The following is a 21,880-nucleotide window of genomic DNA, read 5'->3' as shown; positions in this document are numbered from 1 at the left end:
CAGAGTCAACCTATAACTCAGGAATATGACATAGTATGGTGAGAGTGAGAGTTAATAGTGTTTAATTTTGTCCTTGTTTTTATATGTTAAAGATCAGCAGGCCATGAGTGAAGTGGGCACCTCTTTCCAAGTCTGCTGACTGTCTCTGCAGGGCAGGTTGTTGGTTGAATTCTGCTCTGCTCAGAAATGTGTGTGGAGTAAGGCAGGAGAGAGTGGCAAGGTGTGGGGCTTGGTCAGACAGTGCACAGTAGTTTGTAAAGAACCTTCACATCTAGTCTCTCATTTTGTTCCCAGAACTCTTCTGAAGGAGATAGGCAGGACTCAGATTTTCTGTATTCTCCAGATGAGGAAACTAAGTCCCAGAGAGGTTAAGTGATGTGCCCTATGTTTTGATGGTATTAAATAGCACAGCCAGTCCTTAACCCGGGTCTTCTGACTCCTAACCCAATGCTTATCCCAGACCACTGGCAAATGCTGATAGGTAGGATTTTATAAATATGTGTGAATCCAATGTACCAAATCATGAAGTATTATTTGGACTAAAATGTTATAGTTTGCAGGACAACACTGATTCATTATCCTGTCCTGATGTGAGAATTTTACTGGAATATCTGTTCATTTAGACCTGTATGCAGACATTCTTTCCCTTTCATGTGCACACACAAGAACACACACACACACACACAAACATGCTTTAGGGAGAATGTAAGATGTAGTGACATTAATACATAGTCATTAATAGAAAGATTCTTTTCTGTCACTGCATTTCTCAGTCTGTACTGGTATTGCACAGTTTAAATTTTCATTTAAAGTTATGTTATTCTAACATACTATAAACGAGTCATCTTAGTGCAAGGATTTTGTCTTTCTACCAAGATAAATTGTTTCTTGCAATCTCATCCTTTTGGTGGAACAGAAATGGATTTGTCTGCCAAACTTAAGTGCTTTGTCTAGCCACCTTCCCATTTCCCCCCTAGCCAGGAATAGCAAACAATAAATTAGGGTTAAAAATAGCAAATCCCGGGTTGAGCCCGTGGCGCACTTGGTAGAGTGCTGCGCTGGGAGCGCAGCAACGCTCCCGCCGCGGGTTCGGATCCTATATAAGAATGACTGGTGCACTCACTAGCTGAGTGCCGGTCACGAAAAAAATGACAAAAAAAAAAAAAAAAGAAAAAAAAATAGCAAATCCCTGTTAATAGACTCAAGGAGAGACCTAGAGTGGGTATTTTTTTTGCTGATGCAGGATTAGAATGGTTGGTGGGGGTTGGAAGAGTTGCCTTAATGGTAGTAACTTAAACACTCCCCTTGGCAGAGGCTTTTGTGAGCATGTTCTGTATGTGGAAGAAGCCCTGTCGGCATGGAGGATAGACTGGAAATTTGTTTCTCTTGCCCCTCCTGAATCTGGCACTGTCTGGGCTGTAGAGCTTTGCATTTACAGCTTTGCTGAGAATGTCGTGTGAGGAACTTACGTGGACTCTGAGTCACGGGGCCTTGCAGGTGTGGGTGGCTCTCCACACTGTCTGGCTTGCTCTCCTCCCTTCATCAACTCAGTACCATGGCTCTATAGTCTAAATGACCCTGGAAGAAATGGAGGAGATCAGGAGCATTTGCTATCAGCTGCCTCAAAGAATCCCTACTTAGGAAAATGGACAGTGAGGACTGGAGTATGTAGGCAGAAGCTCCCCAAAAGAGTGAAAAGTGCATGTCAGAGATTGTTTCTCTGAACCGGCATACACCATGCAAGTGGCCTGGACCCCAGAGGAGCTGCTCGGTCAGTTTTTTTTTTTTTACTTTGACTTTGATGAGGGCAGAACTGGGGAGGAGGCGTCTCTTTCTTTCAGAAGGGTAGGTTGGGAGGACTCTGGTGCAGAAAACGAAACCAGACTCGATGATAGAAGAAATAATTTTACATTTGATGTGGCAATATTTCTGATGGTGGAGTATAGTTTGGGGCCTGATAATCTTTCTAACTTAAAATAATTGCAGATTTTCACATATTAGTTGTACTCCTGGTATTTCCCCATTAAGAAAACATATAATGACCAAAAAAACCTATTGATTAAGTAATCATGTTAAGTGGATTTGCATTTGTCAGTGTTTAGCTAGTCTATAGCTAGTGCTCAAGATGCTTGTTATAACTCCACAGTTCTCCTTAGGTCTGAGGCCCACAGGTGAGGTGGGACTCCTCCCCAGAAGAGACCATCACATTGCATTCTAAGACTAAATGTTAAACCCAAAAAGTTTGAATCTCTGCTCTGGGACAGCTCAAATACCAATTTTCTGCCCCTTTACCCACTCACTCCCAGCCCTCAGCCCCAAGCAGAAATGATGCTCTTGGATAGCAGCTTAATGGTATTTTAATTTCAGAAATAGATGATCGTGCTTCAGGGCTCTTGTGTCTGGCTCAGAGATCACAGGGTAGTCTGCAGAAAAATTTCGTCCACTCCAGCCCAGAACGTATTCCATTCACATGCTTTACCTGCCAGAGTTGTGGAATGGGTGGAAACACAGCTAAAATAGGGTTTGGATTCTCACTGAAGAGTACTTTTCCATATTTATTCCATCTGCCTTTAGCCAGAAAGTCAGTTGGCCTGCCTAGAGCCGGTGGCCCTCTAGCTTTCCATCTATCTGGTGCTGGTGCCTCGTTCTAGCAAAGATGTAGCCTGGTTCACCTGCAAGAATATGTTGAGCCCCAGGGGTGCCAGGCCATAGCTTTGTGCTGGGTATTTGGGGTACTTATTTAGAAAGAGGTTCAATATTGCTTCTAAGGAGCTCATGGCTTAGAGCAAGGGAAGGCAGAAATGTGAAGGATGCTTTGCCTGGTTGGAGAGTAAGTTGGTGGTTTCCTGGAGGAAGGGGCCAGAACTCTGGTTGAAGTAAGGGTGCCCCAGTGGGTTAAAAATGGAGCTTCAGCCAAGTTCTGGTTACATGCCATTGTCTCTGGTAACACCCTCAGCAACTTTGTTTGTTCCAGGGAAACTATATGCTGTCGGGGGTTACGATGGGGCTTCCCGCCAGTGCCTGAGCACCGTGGAGCAGTACAACCCAGCGACCAATGAGTGGATATACGTGGCGGACATGAGCACCCGCCGCAGTGGCGCAGGTACGGGGAGCCTCAGGGTACAGGCTGTGTCTGTTTTGCTCACAGGTGGGTCCTGAGTCCAAAAACTTAACACTACACCTTATTTTACCTCCCTCTTCTTTCCTCTTACTGCATGTAATCCCACCAGCACATTTGCAGCTAGACACAGCACTTATGTTAACCTCTCCTGGTGGATCACTGTGCTAGAGAATGAATGAGGCAATGCTCTCTCCATCATCATCCCTTCCATTTCTGTGGAGGTCTCTACGTTTTTTGAAAGTGGAGGCTGACTGTGTGCCAGGCACTGTCCTAATAAGTACTTTCTATACCTCAGTCTATTTAATCCTTACTGCAGCCCTACAAGGTGGATACAGTATTAATTTCACCTACCAGATTTAGAAAGTCTGCCAGGGATTGAGTAATTTTCCCAACGCCGTATAATTAGCAACTGGCATAGTCAGGATTCATACTCCAAAGTCAGCTTTTTTTTTTTTTTTTTTTTTTTGACGGGTAAGGGGATCGCAACCCTCGGCACGGTGTGGTCTGCACCACGCTCAGCCAGTGAGTGCACCGGCCATCCCTATATAGGATTTGACCCACGACCTCGGCACTGATAGCGCCGCACTCTCCTGAGCGAGCCATGGGGCCGGCCCCAAAGTCGGCTTTTTTAACACACAAATTATTAGTCTCATTCCTGTGAAGTGGTAGGACAAGCACTGCTGTCCCCAGTCTTCAGATGACAAAGCTAAGCTTGCCTGTTTGAAGTCTCTGTCTTGGGGGTTGAAAGCTGAGCTATTGGTGTTTATATTGGGAGATAAACGTATGACCCCCATCCCCACTTTTCCTCACCTCAACTGCTTCCCCAACATGGGAAGAGATCTACTTCCCAAATGGTTTCCCACTTCTGCCTCTTGTGGGAGGCTCGGGAACTCTGTGGTCCTTTGGGATTCTTCAAGAAGGGAGCCACAGCCCCTTCCTTCCTGCTTTGCCTTCCCACATCATCTCAGAAGCCCAAAGGAAAGGGTCTGAGAGGGCAGACAGGGGCCCTGCACACTGGCTCTTTATTGCTGGTTCCTGTGGTGGCTGGTGGCTGATTACCAATCTATCCTAGTGGAAAGGCCGTGTGACTTCTGGGAAGGGAAGCCACAACTGGGAGTTTTTCCTCACAATGTTATTTCTCTTTTTGTGTATTTTTGGAGATTGAGTTGTGTCTCATTTTATAGTATCAAACACATGACCACTTCCTCCATGTCCCTTAAAAATTGTGCTATTTTAATATTTTTCAAGAACCTTTGCACACTGGTTACAAAAGAAAAATTTGTGTGATTCCATTTAAGAAGCATTTGTGTTTTGCATGCTATTTTTTGGGAGCTTGTCTCTGCTGATCCCGACAGGTTGGTCCTTCCTGAAGGTAGAGCAAATGCCTGGAGGTCGAAAGGCCTGGGTTTTTGTGCTGGGTCTGCCCTAATTTGCCACGTGACCTTGGGCAAGTTCCTTACCCCATGTCTGGCCCCTAATTCTTCAGATGTGAAATGAGAGGACTGCAGTAGATGGTCCCTAAGAACAAATTCATTTCACAAATCTGATAATTCTTTTCCTTTTATAACACTCTTTTAGTAATTTTGGTTCCTAAAGTCTTGGTAGAGTCTTCTTTGTACTTCCTAGACACCCTTTATTGTGACTTGAGGTGTGAGAGCAAGTGTTCAAGGACATAGGAGCAGCTTAGCAGGAGTGCAGCACCATACCTGAGACATGTGGCTGCTCCTGGGAACCTCCAGCAGACTGTGTGGTGAGGCTGCCCAGTGGGGGCCACAAGAACTGACCTGCCTCTGCAGTTCAGGCTATCATCTTTGTGGATGGAGCAGCCTTTGGAGGCCACAGCTGCTTTGTCTCTGGCAAGCTGCTTAGATGGTTATTTCTGGGTGGACATCACTTGGCCCCATTCCTGCCTCTCACCTAGGCTGGAGGCGCTGGATAGTGACATGTCTATGGCCCGTGTCCCTGGGAATCATAGTGATCTCAATTTAGGGAATGGGCTCTCTCCTAGATTACCATCAGAGTCCTGGCCTCAGGCTTCAGGTCAGCTTTTCATCAGTGCTTCCCTTTCCTAAGATTTGGAGAAGTCTCACCTCTGGAGTTGAGAATGCATATACTTGTGGTAGCAGGTGATTTTTGGTGGTCAAAGGCCCTGAGACCAAAGGCCCTGAGACCAAAGGCCCTGGCCTCTGGCTGCCTGAGGCCCCTTCAGGTGCTGGAAGCCTCTACATTTATGGATGAGGCTGCACGAGCATAGGGGCAGAGTAGCTGGGGCAGTGGTACCCCAGAGTACCTGGAAGGCTGCTTGCTTCCTCAGCAGGGTGTGGGCATGCGAGCAGACGGTTAGGGGGAAACAGAGGCCATCTCTCGGTCTCAGGGGGTACTAGTTCCTGCTTAGCATGGTGGAAAGGAAGTTTTTGAAACCCTCTGAATGTTATTAAACCTGTCTGTTAGATAGACATTGTTGATACAACACCACCATCTGCTGTTAGTTTAGGGCAACTGCTAGGAGCCACTAGCATACCAGCATAAGTGCTGAAAGGGATTTTGCATATCTTGTCATTTAAACAATATCTGTTGAGAACCTACTACCATCAGGCACAGGGAAGCAGAGGAGGACAATATAGACGTGCTCCTTGTCCATATGGAGTTTATATTCTGCAAAGCTAGTCTGTGGGTCTGAAATCTAGCTGCCCATCCCAATGACCTCAGGAACTTTTTCCTGACCAGTGTCTCTGGGAGTGAGGCCCTGGAATCTAACCTTTCCAACAGATCCCCAGCTGGTTGAGATGCAGCCTGTTCACAGAGTGGAGTAGTTCATGGTCCACATGAGCTACTGATCTAGTCTCTCCTTTCACAAGGGGGAAAACTGAGGCCCAGAAAGGGGAAGGAAGGGTCACCCAAGGGGCAAATTAGATAGGTGCAGAACCCAGGTGTCCCAGGGTTCCAGAGACCAGGTCAGTTGCTCTTTCTAGGTACTGTGCCACTGTCCTTCCTTACGGCTTTTATCTCTTTGACTTGTATAAAAATATTTTTAAAGATTATGTTAACACTTGTGAAAAGTTCAGTTCTAGCACTCAGCTCTGGCTGATCAGTACCATGAGTGGGTTAATACTCTGCAATTTAGGAGGACAGAATTGAGCTGAAAGAATAGCTTCTTACAAGACTAGTAGGGAGGTCTCCCTAAATGAGCTCAGCACACTGACTGTAAGGCTAGTTTCAATTTTTAACTCTTTCTATTGTACTAATATAAGGCTGAGTAATACAAGGAATAAAACATTATGGGAAAACTAGGCAATATAGACAAGCAAAAAGAGAAAAAAGTATAATTTTACCACTAAGAAATAGCTACTTTTAATGTTTTGGTGGGTTTCTTTCAGTCTTTTTTCTTTTTTTTTTTCCTTTGCTTTATGAACTCCCCTCCCCCCATACATGCTCGTGTGTGTGTGTGTGTGTGTGTGCGCGCGCTTCAGAAAGTTCATGGAAAGATTTGTATTATCTTTTAATTCTGTTTTTCCGTGAACTTCTTGAAGTACCCTTAGACATGCATATACATGTATATTTATGTAAATATATGAATAGATACATGTATACTTATATATGTATAAACATAGATAGACATTTATGTTTTTTGAAACAGAAATGAGGTCATGTTTGAATTATAGTTTAAAGTTTTCATATTGCCAATCTTAGGAGAAGGTGGGCAGGGTGTCGTTATATTTGTTTTACAGATGAGGACACTGAGGTCCAGGGAGACAAAACAGCACTCCCCAAGTCACCTTGCTGGTGATGGCTGCCCAGGATGGACGCCAGGCCTCCTGGTTTCTGATTACTATAGCCAGTCTGAGGCTGGGACACTGTGCTCTGCCTTTCAGGGGTTGGGGTGCTCAGCGGACAGCTGTATGCCACAGGTGGGCACGATGGGCCATTGGTGAGGAAGAGCGTGGAGGTTTATGATCCTGGAACAAACACCTGGAAGCAGGTGGCAGACATGAATATGTGCCGGCGCAATGCAGGTAAGTTGACTATTCTCTCCTCTCCCTCTTGGGGGTCGTGGGTCTTTTCTCCCTGCAGACACTAGCTCTAAAGGAGAGGAAGAGGGGAGAGACTCCTAGAGTCTGGAGCTGAGCTTGTATCCTGAACGGGGAGTGTCCATTTGTTGGGTAGGCTTTGGGTTAGGGGAGAGGAGAATTTGGGACCCAAAAAGCTAGCCCCAGGTTCCCCCACTTAGATGCAGAGGCATCCCTTCATCCCCCAGTGAAAGGTGACTTTTACTACACACAGATGGGCACAGACCTAGAAAAGCCCCCTGCACAATGGCTTTGTTAGGGAGCTAAGCTCAGGGCTATGTGGACGTGGCACTTGGTTCCATTTTTTCTTTGCCAGTGTCTGGGAAGGAGAACCTCTCATTTCCTACCTGAAACCATTCTCCTTCCTTGCAGGGACAGCTAGACCCTGGATTAATTCTCTCTTATTCCCCTCTTTTTACTTCCTGTCTCTCCTTCCCTTCCCTTCCCCTATTCCTTCCCGTAGGAATGATTTACCCAGGAGTATTTATGTTTATGTTCCTAGAGCCTGATGCCCCTAGTAATCTATTTCCTTTAGAACTTTGCCCTGTGGGTCGTGTCCTGTGTTGGTATGTCTTGCTTTGTGCCTCTTTGCTCTTAGAAAGTGTTGGCTTAGCCCAGCTTCCTAGGCTGGAAAGACAAACAGGTGACTTTCAGGCAGATTTATTTCCTCTATTCTCATATTACAAATAGGTTTGCTAAACCCATTTGTGGCTGACGTGTTGGAAATGTGAACAGAGGGGAGTTTATTAATTTACTCATTGCCTGAGCCTGCTGTGATATAAGTTGGCATTTGGCCTTACAAGGAACTACAAAAGCCTTAAGGCAGCTAGTATATGTACAGTCCAAGAATTAGGTTTAGATGTAAATGTGTGTATATACGAACATTTGTATGTAGGTATTTCTATTGTTTTTAATAAGAAAAATGAAATCACAGTATAGTGTTTTATAATCTGCTCTTTTAAACCCACTTTACAATCTTTCATGAACATCTTATAAAAAACACTAAATTTATTTACATGACATTATTTTAAATGGCTATATTATAATTTAAATAACCAATCTATCATTGGACACAGGTTATTTCCATATTTTCTATACTGCAATACTTTGACTGTTATAAATGGTCCTTATAGCTAAATCAATGCACATATTTAAAATTATTTCTTTAGAATAAAAGGCCAGAAGTGGAATTTTTGAGTCAGAGGAAGCACATATGTTTTACACACCATCCAGGAAGGTGGTCCATTTTATACTCTCAACAGTATTTAAGAGTATCTTCACCAGTGCTGATAATTACTACTTTTCTGAGCATCATCAATCTCTTAATCTAATTTTGAAAAAAATATGCAATGAATTGGACTATGTCCTTTTAAAGTCTTGATGAGCAATACCTGCTGTTTCCAATTCTTTGGTTCCCCCTGTGTGAGTCCTTGCCCGAAAACCAGCTCACCCTGAGATCAGGATGGGAGGGGGTGCCTTTCCCCTGAGAACTGTGTTTGATTTCAGATCCAGTCTTGTAAAGGGATTACAGACACAACCGTTAGTGCCACACAGTATGGATATAGCATAGGGCTTATCAGGGAAAAACTTATAAGCAGAGAGGTAGTAGCGTGCGTGAAATCCCCTGAATCGTCTATTCCCTCGCTCAGACTGGGCAGGGGGGGTCAGCATGCACTATGGCAACATTCCAGTAGAGACGGGCCTGTACCCACGATGCTCTACATTCTTACAGGGTTGGGGGGCAGCGAACATCTGTGGGATCACATAGTAATGACAACTCCCTGGTCACAGAAACGACCTTGTTTGAAAAGGGGATCCTTAGAGCCTGATGGCTGTCGTTAGTATGTTCTCCCATTGAGCAAACTCAGACCTGCAGAGCCAAATCTCTGTTGTGTTACCATAAAGGGAGGAAGAGAGCCTCCAGGGCTATCCAGATTTGTCTCCATCAATGCTGATCTCTTGGTGCCCCTGTGCCTTCTGTTTGATTCCCAGGGGTCTGCGCAGTGAATGGGCTTCTGTATGTGGTTGGAGGGGATGATGGATCCTGCAACTTGGCTTCTGTGGAGTACTACAATCCTGTCACAGACAAATGGACCCTGCTGCCAACCAATATGAGCACAGGGCGGAGCTATGCAGGTCAGTGTGTTTTATCTCCACACCCACCCCCTGGAGGCCTCCAACACTGGGGGCATGGGGGTGGATGGGTGGGTTAAGGGGGTGTAAGCTTGCTTAACTTAGGACCAAGTGCCTCCTCCAGGATGGCAGGTAATTGTCCCGTGGCCACAAGTCTTTCATTCTGTGCCCATGACAGATACCGGTGATTAGCACTATTTCCCCCATGAACCTGAGTGTAGCCCCAGAATTCTTAACACAGTATTCCAATGAGCCTATTCTAACTGATCTGAGTTGTCATAAGAAATTTTAGAATTTCATTGCCATTCCTGGTTTATTTGGTGCCAGGCTCCTAGGTGGCATAAAATACAGTTCTTGCTCTCCAGAAATTGAATTGGAAAGGTAAGACCTACCTCCACAAGTTCTAAATGGAGTATACTCTACAGACTTTAGGATATGACAAACTGGTGAGAACTGGTGGAGTCAGAAAATATTTCTTGGAGGAGGCTGGCTCCATTAAACATTGACGGTGTATCATGACCACACAGACAGCTGCCCTTTACTGGGTGCCCCTCTCTGTGCCATGGGTGGTGTGTGAGTACAGTGTATACATTCATTCTCATCTTTTAAACAACTCTCAGGTTGAATGAACTGTGTTCTTCCATCTTAAGGATGATAAAACTGAGGCTTGGAGATTTTAAGTAACTTCCAAAGGACACACAGCTAATAAATGGCAAAGTCAGAATTGAAACCCAGGTCTGACTTCTAAGCTCATACCCTTTGTACTACCCCAGCTCAGGGCTGGAGGACAGGGCATTCCAGGCAAGAGGTGGGGAGGGAAGGGTAAGATAAAAGGCTAGTGTAGAAGCATCTTCTTGGGAAGTGTGTATGAGTGGTTTAATGAGGTGTTGGGCAGCGACATTAGAGTTGGTGCTGTTGTTGTTGGGAGTCTTTGGGGAGACAAGCAAATATACATCCACGATGTAGCCCAGCTCATTGTATCTGGCTTTCCAAAAGCTGGAATATTTAGAATTGACATTTATTTACTGAGCACACACAATGTGCCAGGCGTTATCTTACATATTTTGCAATCATGATCTCATTTAATCTACACCAGGGCTGCAATATATTCTTACTCTCATTTTGCACTAGAAAGGTCAGTCATTCCATCTAGTTTGAATTTCAGTGCAAAGGAATATTGTGCCGTGCAGGCTTGACGTGGTTTGCATCACAGCATTTCACCACAAGTCTTCCACTGCAATGAACTTTCACTTTTTTCCTCCTTTAGGGTTTTTCTCACCTTGTCACATTTTCCTTGGCTAAATATAAAAGATTTTAGAAGTATTTTGGTGCTAGAGTGATGCTGTTCTCATGGTTAATTATTAAAACAAACACCGTCATTTTCTTTTTGAAGCTGTAGTGGGAAGAGCAGGGCATTTTCTAGGACAAGGTAGTGAGGCAAGTGAGGGCTCTCCCCGTGGCTCCACATGTGCCTTAATGAGAAGGGAAAGGTTAAGAAAGAGTGGTTAAAATTTTGTATATGGGCTGAATATTTTATGTCCCTTTCTGCATTGTCTGTCCACTCCAGAGGTAGGTGAGAAGGAGACAAGCAAATGTACAATTTTGTGTTCAAACCCACTGAGTGATTGAGTCTATTAAAATCGAAGGAACTCCAGCAGGCTTCCACATAGGTGAACTGCCTGACTGCACCCATGCACACATGTACCATGCTCAGTGGCTGATTAGGCAGTGGCTCTGCCTTCCCACAAGAGGCCTCCAAAGAGCTGCTGGGCCCTACTGCACCCTCGCTGGCTTGCACCAGGCTCAACAGCTGATCAGGCAGCCCTCCACAAAGCTGATCAACCCTGCTGTACCTATGCATGCCTGCTCCCTGCCCTACAGTAGCTCGGGTGGCAGGTCTGTCCCCCCTGGCATCCTTCCACAAAGCTGTTGGGCCCTGCTGCATCTTTGCAGGCTTGCTCCCTCAGGTGGCATCTCCACCTCCCACTGGCAGACCTCCACAGAGCTGCACAACCGTGCTGCACCCATGCATGCCCACACCCTATTCAACAGCTGGTCCAGCAGCATGCCTGCTCCCTATTTGACAGTGGATCAGGTGGTAACTCTGCCTCCCCCAGAAGACCTCCACAGAGCTACACAACCCTGCCATACCCCTGCAGGTAGGCTCCAGGCTCAACAGGTGACCTAGTGGCTCCCACAGAACTGTTGGACCCTCCTGCACCTGTGTATGCCTGCATCCTGCTCAACAGCTGATCAGGCAGCAGCTCTGCCTCTTCCAGCAGGCCTCCACAGGGCTTCCCTGATATGTTGCACCAGTATACGCCTATGCCAGGTGCGACAGCTAATTCAGTAGTGGCCCTACCTCCCCTGACAGCCCTCCACAGAGCTTCAGGGCCTTGCTGTACCTATGCACTCCTGCTCCCTGCTTGGCAGTGGATTGAACAGTGGCTTTGCTGCCTCCAGCAAGCCTCCATAGAGCTACTTGGCCCTACTGCACCCATGCATGCCAGCTCCTAGCCAAGCAGCAGCTTTGTGTCTCTTGAGAGGCCTTGGCAGAGCCGTTTGACCACCAACCCCCCTTATCCCACACCTAGGCTCACCTGTTTGCAGCCCAAAAGCTGGTTGGGAAGTGCACCACCCCTTGGGAGAGACAACCTCAGAGCTGCATGCCCACGCCTGGCCTGATAGCTGGTTGGGCAGCAACTCTGCACCTTAGAGAGACCACCAAACAGCCTCTTGGCCCTCTGCACTTGCACATGCCTGGCCCAACGACCATCCCAGAGTCTCTGCCCTCAGAAAAACAGTGCCAGTGCTGGCACAAACTCCTGCAGTCTAGACTGAAGCATTTGTAAACATTGCTGAAGAAGATTACAACTGAAGAAACTGCACAGAGACTGTGCTACTGAGTCTGCCCCAAACCAAAGCCAATGCAACATACCCACAGACACCCTAGGACCCACCTATGGGAGAAAGTAATTTCTACGTAATTTATTCCATAAAGATGGGAAAGGCAACTGCTTCAGTAGATGCACAAATATCAACATAGGAACACAAGAAACATGAAGCAGCAGGAAACGGAATGCTCCCAAAGGAACACAATAAGTTTCTAGTAACAGACACCAAAGGATAGTTACAAAATGACTGTAAAGAAGTTTCAAATAACAATCTTAAGGAAACTCAAAGATATATAAGAGAACATAAATAATCCAATGAAACCAGGAAAACAGTTTATAATCTGAATAAGAAATTTAAAAAGAGAAAGCTATCAAAAAAAAGAACCAAACAGAAATCTTGAAGCTGAATTCAATGAATGAAATAAAAAATAAAATTGAGAGCTTCAACAACAGACTAGATCAAGTAGAAGAGAGAATTTCTGAACTTAAAGACAGATCTTTTGAAATAATCCAGTCAGAAGGAATAAAAAGAAAAAGAAAACAGAATTTAAAAAGAAAATAGAATTAATAAAGAATGAAGAAAGCCTACAAAATGGATGAGACACCATTAAGTGAACAAATACTCAAATGATAGGTGTTCCAGAGGGAGAAGAGATGGAAAAAGGCACAGAAACCCTATTTATTAAAACAATAGGTTAGAAACTATCCAAATGTTGGGAGAGATATGGGCATTTAGACTCAGGAAACTCAAAGGTCCCCAATTAGCCTTAACCCAAAATATCCTCTCTGAGACACATTACAATCAAACTGGGAAAAGTCAGAGACAGAGAATTCTAAAAGATGCAAGAGAAAAATGACAAGTCACATATAAGGGAATTTCCATTAGATTATCAGCAGATTTCTCAACAGAGACATTGCAGGCCAAGAGAGAATGGGATGATATATTCAAAGTGCTGAAAACAATCAGCCAAGAATACTTTATTCAGTAAAGCTATTGTTCAGAAAAGAGGAATAAATAAAGACCTTCTCAGATGAGCAAAAGCTGAAGGAATTCATCACCACTAGGCCAGCCTTACAGGAAATGCTTAAGGAAGTGCTACAACTGGAAATGAAAAGATCATAATTACTATCATGAAAACTCAAAAAAGTACAAAACTCACCAATAGAGTAAATTCATCATTCAAACTCAGAATATTCCAGTGAGGTAGTGATGCTATATAAATCCTTCAGTCCTTTGGCATGAAGGTTGAAAATCAAAATGGTCCAAAAACTGACTGCTACAATTAGTGGCTAAGGAACGTGTGATAGATACAAGCATAAATGAAGGCAACAAAAATGCAAATAGTGTGTGTGTAGGGAAGTCTAGAGCATTTTTATGTGACCAAAGTTAAGTTGCTATCAGCTTAAAATAGTCTATTGTAACTACAAGACTCTTTGTTAGCACCAAGCTAACAACAAGAAAGAAATTACAGCAGAAACACATATGAGAAAGAGAAAGAAAACAAAGCTTAGAACCACAGAAAATCAACAACCCACAGAGGTACATAACAAGAGAAAAACAAAAGGACTAAGGATCTACAAAACAACCAGAAAGCAATTCACAAAATGGCAGGAATAAGTTCTCTTATATCAATAATAACCATGACTATAAATGGATTGAACTCTCCAATTAAAAGACATAGAGTGGCTGAATGGATAAAAAAAAGACCCAGTGATATACTGCTTCCAAAAGACTCACCTAACCATTAAAGATAAACATAGATTGAAAGTGAAGGGCTGGAAAAATATATTCTAGGCAAACAGAAACAAAAAGCAAGTGAGAGTAGCCATATGTACATCAGATAAAATAGGCTTTAAATCAAAACTGTAAAAAGAGACAAAAAATGTCATTAAACAGTGATAAAGGAATCAATTCAACAAGTGGATATAACAATTGTAAATATACATGCACCCAACACCAGAACACCCAGATATATAAAGCAGGTATTATTAGACCTAAGGGGAGATATAGATTGCAATTCAATAAGAGTAGGGGACTATCAACACTCTGATTTCAATAAAGAACAGATTATCTAGACAGAAAATAAAGAAACATCTGACTTAAGCTGCACATAGACCAAATGGACCTTACAGACATTTAGAGAATGTTCCCTCCAACAGCTGCAGAATACATATTCTTCTCAACTGCACGTGGAACATTCTCCAGTGTAGATCATATGTTAGGCCACAAAACAAGTCTACACAAAGTTAAAAGGATAGAGATCCAAGTGTCTTTTCTGATCACAATGATATAAAATTAGAAATCCACAAGGAAAACTTTAGAAACTTTACAAATACATGGAAATGAACTAACATGCTTCTAAACAACCAATGGGTCAATGAAGAAATTAAAAGGGAAATTAAAAAATTTCCTTGAGATAAGTGCAAATAGAAACACACGATACCTAAACTTATGGAGCAGGGAAAAAGCAATTCTAAGAGGAAAATTTATAGCAATAAATGCCTACATCAAAAAAGAAAGATTTCTAATAAATAACCTAACAATGCACCCAAAGGAACTAGAAAAACAACAAATTAAAACCAAAATTGTCCGAAGGGAAGAAATAATAAAGCTCAGAGCAGAAATAAATGCAATAGAAACTAAAAAACAACAACAAAAAACCCAAAACCAATGTAAAAGATTGGCAAAATGAAGAATTGGTCTTTTGAAAAGATAAATAAAATTGACAAACTATTACCTAGACTAACCATGAAACAAAAAGAAAGCTCAAATAAATAAAATCAGAAATGAAAAAGGAGACAATACAACTTAGACCACAGAAATATAAAAAATCTTGAGACTGTTCTGAACAACTATATGCCAACAAATTTGATAACACAGAAGAAATGGATAAATTCCTGGATACATGTAATCTACCAAGATTAAGGTAGGAAGAAATAGAAAAATCTAAATAGACTACTAGCAAGTAAGGAAATTGAGTCAGTAATACAAAGTCTTCCATCAAAGAAAAGCCCGGGAGCTGATGACTTCACAGCTGAATTTTACCAAACATTTAAAGGAGAACTAATACTAATTTTCTTCAGATTATTCCAGAAAGTTGAAGAAGAGGGAACAGTTCTTAATTCATTTTATGAGGTCAGCTTTACTCTGATTTCAAAACTAGACAAGGACACGACCACAACAAAAAGAAAATTACAGGCCCAAATCCCTAATGAACATAGATGCAAAGATTCTCAACAATATACTAACAAACCAAATCCAGCTGTGCATTAATAAAATCATTTACTATGACCAAGTGGGATTTATTGCAGGGATGCAATGATGGCTTAACATATGCAGTCAATAAATGTGATATACCTCACTAACAGGAAGAAAGACAAAAACCACACGATCATTTCAGTTGATGCAGAAAAGGCATTTGATAAAATTCAACATTCCTTCATGATAAAAACTCTTGGAAATCTGGCTATGGAAGGTATGTACCTCAAAACAGTAAGGGCCATATATGATGAACACATAGCTAACATCCTACTGAATGGGGAAAAGCTGAAATCTTTTCCTCTCAGATCAGGAACAAGACAAGGATGCCCACTTTTGTCACTTCTATTCAACATAGTACTGGAAGTCCTACACAGAGCTATCAGACAAGGGAAAGAAATAAATGGCATCTAAACTGGAGAGGAAGATGTCAAACTGTCCCTGTTTGCAGATGACATGATCTTATGTATAGAAAATCTTAAGGACCCCACAAAAGCTATTAGAATAAACAAATTTAGTAAAGTTGCAGGGTACAAAACCAACATGTATGTCAGTAGCATTTCTATATACTAACGGTGTAGTATCTGAGAAAGAAATCAAGTCAACAATTGCCTTCACAATAACTACCAAAAAAAAAGAAAAACAAACCTAGGAATAAACTTTACTAAGGAGTTGAAAGACCTCTACTCTGAAAACAATAAAACTTTAAAGAAAGAAATTGTAGAGTACACAAATAAATGGAAAGATATCCCAGGTTTGTGGATTAGAAGAATCAATATTGTTAAAATGGCTATTGTATCCAAAGTGATCTACAGAGTTACTGCAATTCCTATCAAAATACCAATGACATTCTTCACAGAAGTAAACAATCCTAAAATTCATATAGAACCAAAAAAAGACACTGAATAGCAAAAACAATCCTGAGAAAAGTTAACGAAGCTGGAGACATCATACTATTTGATTTTAAATCATACTACAAAGCAATTGTAATCAAAAGTGCATGATATTGGCATAAAAACAGACACACATACCCATGGAATGAATAGAGAGCCCAGAAATAAATTCATGCACCCACAGCTAATTGATCTTTGATAAAGGTGCCAAGAATACATATTGGGGAAAAGACAGTCTCTTCCTTAAATGGTGTTGGGAAAACTGGATATCCACATGCAGAAGAAGGAGACTAGACCCCTACCTCTCACCATATACAAAAATCAACTTGAAATGCATTGAAGATTTAAATGTAAAACCCAAAACTATGAAACTACTGGGAGAAAACATAGGGGAAATGAAAACATGGGGCTGGGCAAGGAATTTTTAAATAAGACTTCAAAAGCACAAGCAATAAAAAGCAAAAATAGACAAGTTGGGTAACATCAAACTAAAAAGCTTTCACACATCAAAGGAAACTTAACAGAGTGAAGAGACAACCTATAGAATGGGAGAAGATATTTGCAAACTATACATCTGACAAAAGGGTTCATATCAAGAATATATGAGGAACTTAAATAACTCAACAGCAAAATATCAAGTAACCCAATTGAGAAATGGGCGAAGGATCTTAATAGACACTCCTTAAAAGAAGACATACAGGTGGCCAACAGGCATGTGAAAAAATGCTCAACATCACTAATTATCGGGGAAATGCAAATCAAAACAACGAGTTGCCACCTCACTCCAGATAGAATGGGTGTTGTCAAAAAGTCAAAAAAGACATGTTGAGAAGGATGTGGAGAAAGGGAACACTGGCACACTATTGGTGGGAATGTAAATTTGTACAGCCATTATGGAAAACAGTATGGAGGCTCGTCAAAAAATTAAAATTAGAACCACCATATGACCCAGCCATCCCACTACTGGGTATTATACCTAAAGGAAACAAGTCAGTATGCTGAAGAGATATCTGCACTCCCTTGTTTGTTGAAGCACAGTTTACGATAGCCAAGGTGTGGAATCAAACTGTGTCCAACACAGATGAATGTGGTATATATACACAATGGAATACTATTCAGCCATAAAAAAGAATGAAATTCTATCATTTGTGGCAACGTGGATGGACTTGGAGGTTATTATGTTAGGTAAGCCGGGCACAGAAGGGCAAATACCAGAAGACCTCACTCATATGCGGAACCTAAAAAAATAAAATAAAAAAGTGAATATTATAGAGGCAGAGAGTAGAACAGTGGTTACTAGAGACTGGGGAAGGGAGTGGGAAAGGGAAAACAGGGAGAGGTTGGCCAACAGGTACAAAGTCACAATGAGATAGGAAGAATAATTTCTGGTGCTCTGTGGTTAACAGTTAAGTTTTGTATATTACAGAATAACTAGAGGAGAAGCTTTTGAATGTTCTCATCACAAAGAAATGATAAATGCATGAGGTGATGGATACACTAACTACCCTGTCTTGATCATTATATAACATATATATGTATCAAAACATCATATTGAACCCCATACAATCACAATATGTCAATTAAAAAAAAATCTAAGGAAATGCTTTGAAATGTAGAGATTTATAGACAGTTATTTATTGGAGTATTACTTATAATAGCAAAAACTGAGAGCTACTTAATGTTTGACATGAGGGAAATAGTCAAATAATCGATGGAATATTTATATAGTTGATATATTTTTAAGGTCACAAGAAAACGTTTGTGACAGACTGCTAGGTTAAAAAACGAGGATGCGAAATTGTATGTACCATGTGAGCTCACGTATGGAGCTGTATGGGGGGTTTGAATAGCTAATGCTTCCAGAAATGAATATTGGAGTCAGATCTGAATCTAAATCCTGGCTCTGCCACGAGCCCTAGGTCTTTGGGCCAGGTATCCAGTGTAACTGAGCCTCTGTTGTCTTATTTGTTGTCTTATTAAATGGGAATAAAATTAGACCAAGCCTCTTAGGGCAGTTGTGAGAATGAAACGTAGAAATATGCATGTGTAAAGTGTTTAGCACAATGCCTGCCTGGCACTAGATACCATTAGGTAAATGATTATGATTATTATTAGAAGCCAGGAATTATTACAAAGAGATAATGGTGGTTCGGTTTGTACAAAGGGATTAAAGATTTTTTTCTTTGTGTTCTGCGTTTTCCAAATTTTCATGATGGGAATATATTGCTTTTATAGTCAAAAGAAAAGTTTACATTAAAAAGCAATATAGGAACCTGCTTTAAAAAAAAAAGCTACCCGTGAAGGAGATGCCTGAGGTGCAGGCGGGATGCTGTCAAGTCAGGCAGCACATCCGGGTCTGGATCAGGTTCTGCCTGCCTGCAAGCTTCTACGTCTGTACCTTTGTCCAGGAATGAACAGGAAATGGATGTCTTAGTCGAATCTCTTCGATGGCGTATCCTGGGCTTTCTTTTTGAATGTTCTCTCAATCTCATCTTCAACCACAATATTTTATGATTGTGAGAATATGTTAAAATAAGGCTCCTGTAACCATCTTACATGTAGACACCCTGTAAGTTGGGATTTTGTTCAGCAGCAGGTACCAGAAAACCTGACAGATACTTGCTTAAATAATGAAGGGAGTATATTTGTTTCTGGCAGAAAGAAGTCCAGGATTGGCCTGTGGCTCAGACTGTCACTGAAGAGCCAGGCTTTCCCTCTTTTCTGTTCTGCCAGCTTTATCAACTACTTCCACTGCCCTCAGGCCTTGCATGAGCATTCCAGGCAGGACAAGGACAAAGCCAGTGTTGCAGCCCTGCCAGGCTTGCATTCCCATACCCTTGGCCAGGACTGGGTCCCAGGCACTTCCAGTGGCAAGATAGTCTGGGAAGCTGGTGTCTGTACTAGAGGACAGCAAGTGGAGAAGATGTTGACTGAATCAACCTATGATATCCTCCATATAGCCTCAGTCTACTACACTGAGATTTGGGGTCATACATGAATTTCTGAAGTTAGGTGCCGAGTATGGTTCAATGTAACTAGAACAGTAACACATACATATGTGTCTGGAGTGTTTATCCCAATAGAGAAGTTAGCACTGGAAGGGGCCCGCAGTTAGATGACATTAAATAATGTGGGGACTGAGCTTAAAGAGGAAAGTGGACTTGCCTAAGGATGCAATTCAGGTTGATGGGTGGCAGAACTAGGATTGGAATTCAGTTTTTATTGCTTTCATAAAGTCAGGCTACTGTTCTTTCGAGTTCGTCTCCGCATCTTATAAAAGTAGACATAAATCACTCATCACTTCTCTTAAAGTGATACAAGTTTAGAGCTGCATAGCTGCTTCTGGGTTTCCAGTGAAGGTGCTGGGTGCGGAGTGTTATTAAGCTGAGTGCTAGAGTTGGGGATGGGAGTCACTTCAATGCTAGATGAGTCTGTGTGATGATGCCAGATGAGACCACTAATCTGTGGTGTTGAGAGACTGTGCTTGCGAACCCATATGTCTTGCCAAGACTTGGCTGTCAGAATAGGAAACAGCCACCTACTGGCAGCCCGAGTCCACAGACCCTTCAATATTTGGATAAAAATTGTATCCATCTCCATTGGCTGTGACTTAGGATGTCTTAGGCTCATGAACTCATCAGGACTCTGAATAACTTTGGAGAAGCCGAGATAATATCTTTCTCCCCCCTTCATATTAGGTGTTGCTGTGATTCACAAGTCCTTGTGACCCAAACTCCCACTGCCAGGAGGTGGAGGAAGGAGTGGGAGCAGCCTGTGATTCAGCACAACAGGACCATGACTGGATTCAACTTACTGGGAGGATCTGTGGTGGTACGAGAACCACCCTCAGACACGGCAGCCTGCTGTCGTCCGTCACAGCGTGGATGCCGGGGACCCACTCCCTGCTCCTCCCCTGAGGTGCTTCGACCTCCGTCCTGAGCAGTGGGGTTCCTGACAGCCCCAGCAGCACCTTTGGGCTTTTTTGGGTGTTTCTACAGGGACAACAGAGAACCTAGAATGTGTGTGTGTGTGTGTGTGTGTGTGTGTGTGTAGAACATGGTGTTTCACTAAGTTGTGTGGGGATGTGTGACAGCCTACTGGATTTCTTTACTACTGATCCTTTTGCTATGCTAACATCAAATCACCGAAACCTCTTTTCTGGATTTGTCCCATGGGGACTCTGAGACTACTAAAGCTGCTGTCTTCTGGAGGGACACCTGGACAGGCTGGGAATGTCCAGAAATAACCAGTGAGAGGGGCCGTCCTTAGACTGTGCCTACATATGTGACTCTACTACTGTAACTTTGCAGAAGAGCTGGGGCATTCTCAGAGCTGCACCATGTCCTCTGTGTGCTAGACTGGGGACCGAGTGGGTTCCCTGTGCTCCTCAGCTGGTCTTTCTTCCTTGGGCTGTCCTCCAGGAAGCAGATGAGAACTGCTCAGTCTTCACATCTGGGCTGTTGGTCTTTGATGTTGTGGATTCCAGATTTGGGAGATTTTGTGTCTCTTCAGCTGGGAAAAATAGCTCTTCAGAGAAGCCCCAGGTAACACACTGGAGAAAAAAACATGCAAGAGAAAAGCAAAAACAAAAAACCAAAGTGGTAAGGATTTAGTCCTGCCCATAACAGTCTCAGAGAAGGATCCTACTTCTGGGTTTTCTCAGGACAGGACAGTCCCCCGTTTGTGCTTATTATCTAGGCTTAATTATTCATAGTGCCCCATTTTACTCAAAAGTGTTCTGGTTTGGAGGATAAGTAAAAGGCCACCCTCCCTCCAAACCCAAAGACAGGTTTGTCCCTATGTGGGTTTGGGTCATTTGTGATTCAGATGGACATGGATGACTCCAAAGGAATATACCAGCTGGAGCTGGCCCTTGACACCTTGTGACTATTGTCAAATCTGTCTGATATCCTTGTCTTTCTTTCCTTGTGCTTTCCCCTATTCCAGGGTCTGTATCTTCTCTTCAACCCCCAGGATCCCCCACCCCCCTTGCTTTCCCTGTAGGGGAGGAGATGATGATGGGCCCTGGATTTGAGTTCTCTTTCAGAGATACTTGAATTTTAAAAGAGGAGCTTGATGAGAACTTTGCTAATTCACAGGTAAAAATTATTAATGATAGAACTTCAAGCATCTGGGGGTGGGGTGGTATTTGAAGGTGCTTGGAATCATTTGCATTAAAAAAGGAAGCTTAAAGCTGTTCTGCTCCTAAACTAGCAAATTGCTTATGTTGGAATTTTGTCATAAGAAGGGGAGATCTTGTGTCTGGAGAACAGTCTCATACCTTGGGAACGTTTTAACCCTAGGTCTACCTACAAGAAGCCAAGGGGCTTTATAAACCCTGATAATGGACTTCTGACCTAACTGGGCTACTTCCAAGCAGACACTGCAAGAGACTGGCATCCTTCCACCCCCGCCCCTGTGGCTAGAAACCCAAGAGTCTTTCCAGCCACTTGGCCATTTTGTATATTTACTGTACATTTATTATGCACTAAATGCATAACTCTCCTGAAGAT

General features: G+C 42.7%; 1 protein-coding gene across 1 annotated transcript in view; it reads left to right on the top strand.

Moving 5' to 3' along the window:
• The window catches only part of KLHL3 (kelch like family member 3), a 74,976-nt gene extending 54,823 nt beyond the window's left edge, over window positions 1-20,153 (top strand). Inside the window, exons 9-12 of the mRNA XM_063086829.1 lie at window positions 2,975-3,103; window positions 6,994-7,134; window positions 9,181-9,324; window positions 20,066-20,153. Coding sequence (XP_062942899.1) covers window positions 2,975-3,103; window positions 6,994-7,134; window positions 9,181-9,324; window positions 20,066-20,094 — 443 coding nt within the window. The 3' untranslated portion in view covers window positions 20,095-20,153. The remainder of the gene's footprint in view (window positions 1-2,974; window positions 3,104-6,993; window positions 7,135-9,180; window positions 9,325-20,065) is intronic.
• The last annotated feature ends 1,727 nt before the right edge of the window (window positions 20,154-21,880 follow it).

This window comes from Cynocephalus volans, chromosome 2 (assembly GCF_027409185.1).
Source record: "Cynocephalus volans isolate mCynVol1 chromosome 2, mCynVol1.pri, whole genome shotgun sequence".
Classification (NCBI taxonomy): Eukaryota; Metazoa; Chordata; class Mammalia; order Dermoptera; family Cynocephalidae; genus Cynocephalus; species Cynocephalus volans.
The sequence above is the reverse complement of the archived record's forward strand: the minus strand, read 5'-3'. Positions and strand labels throughout refer to the sequence as shown.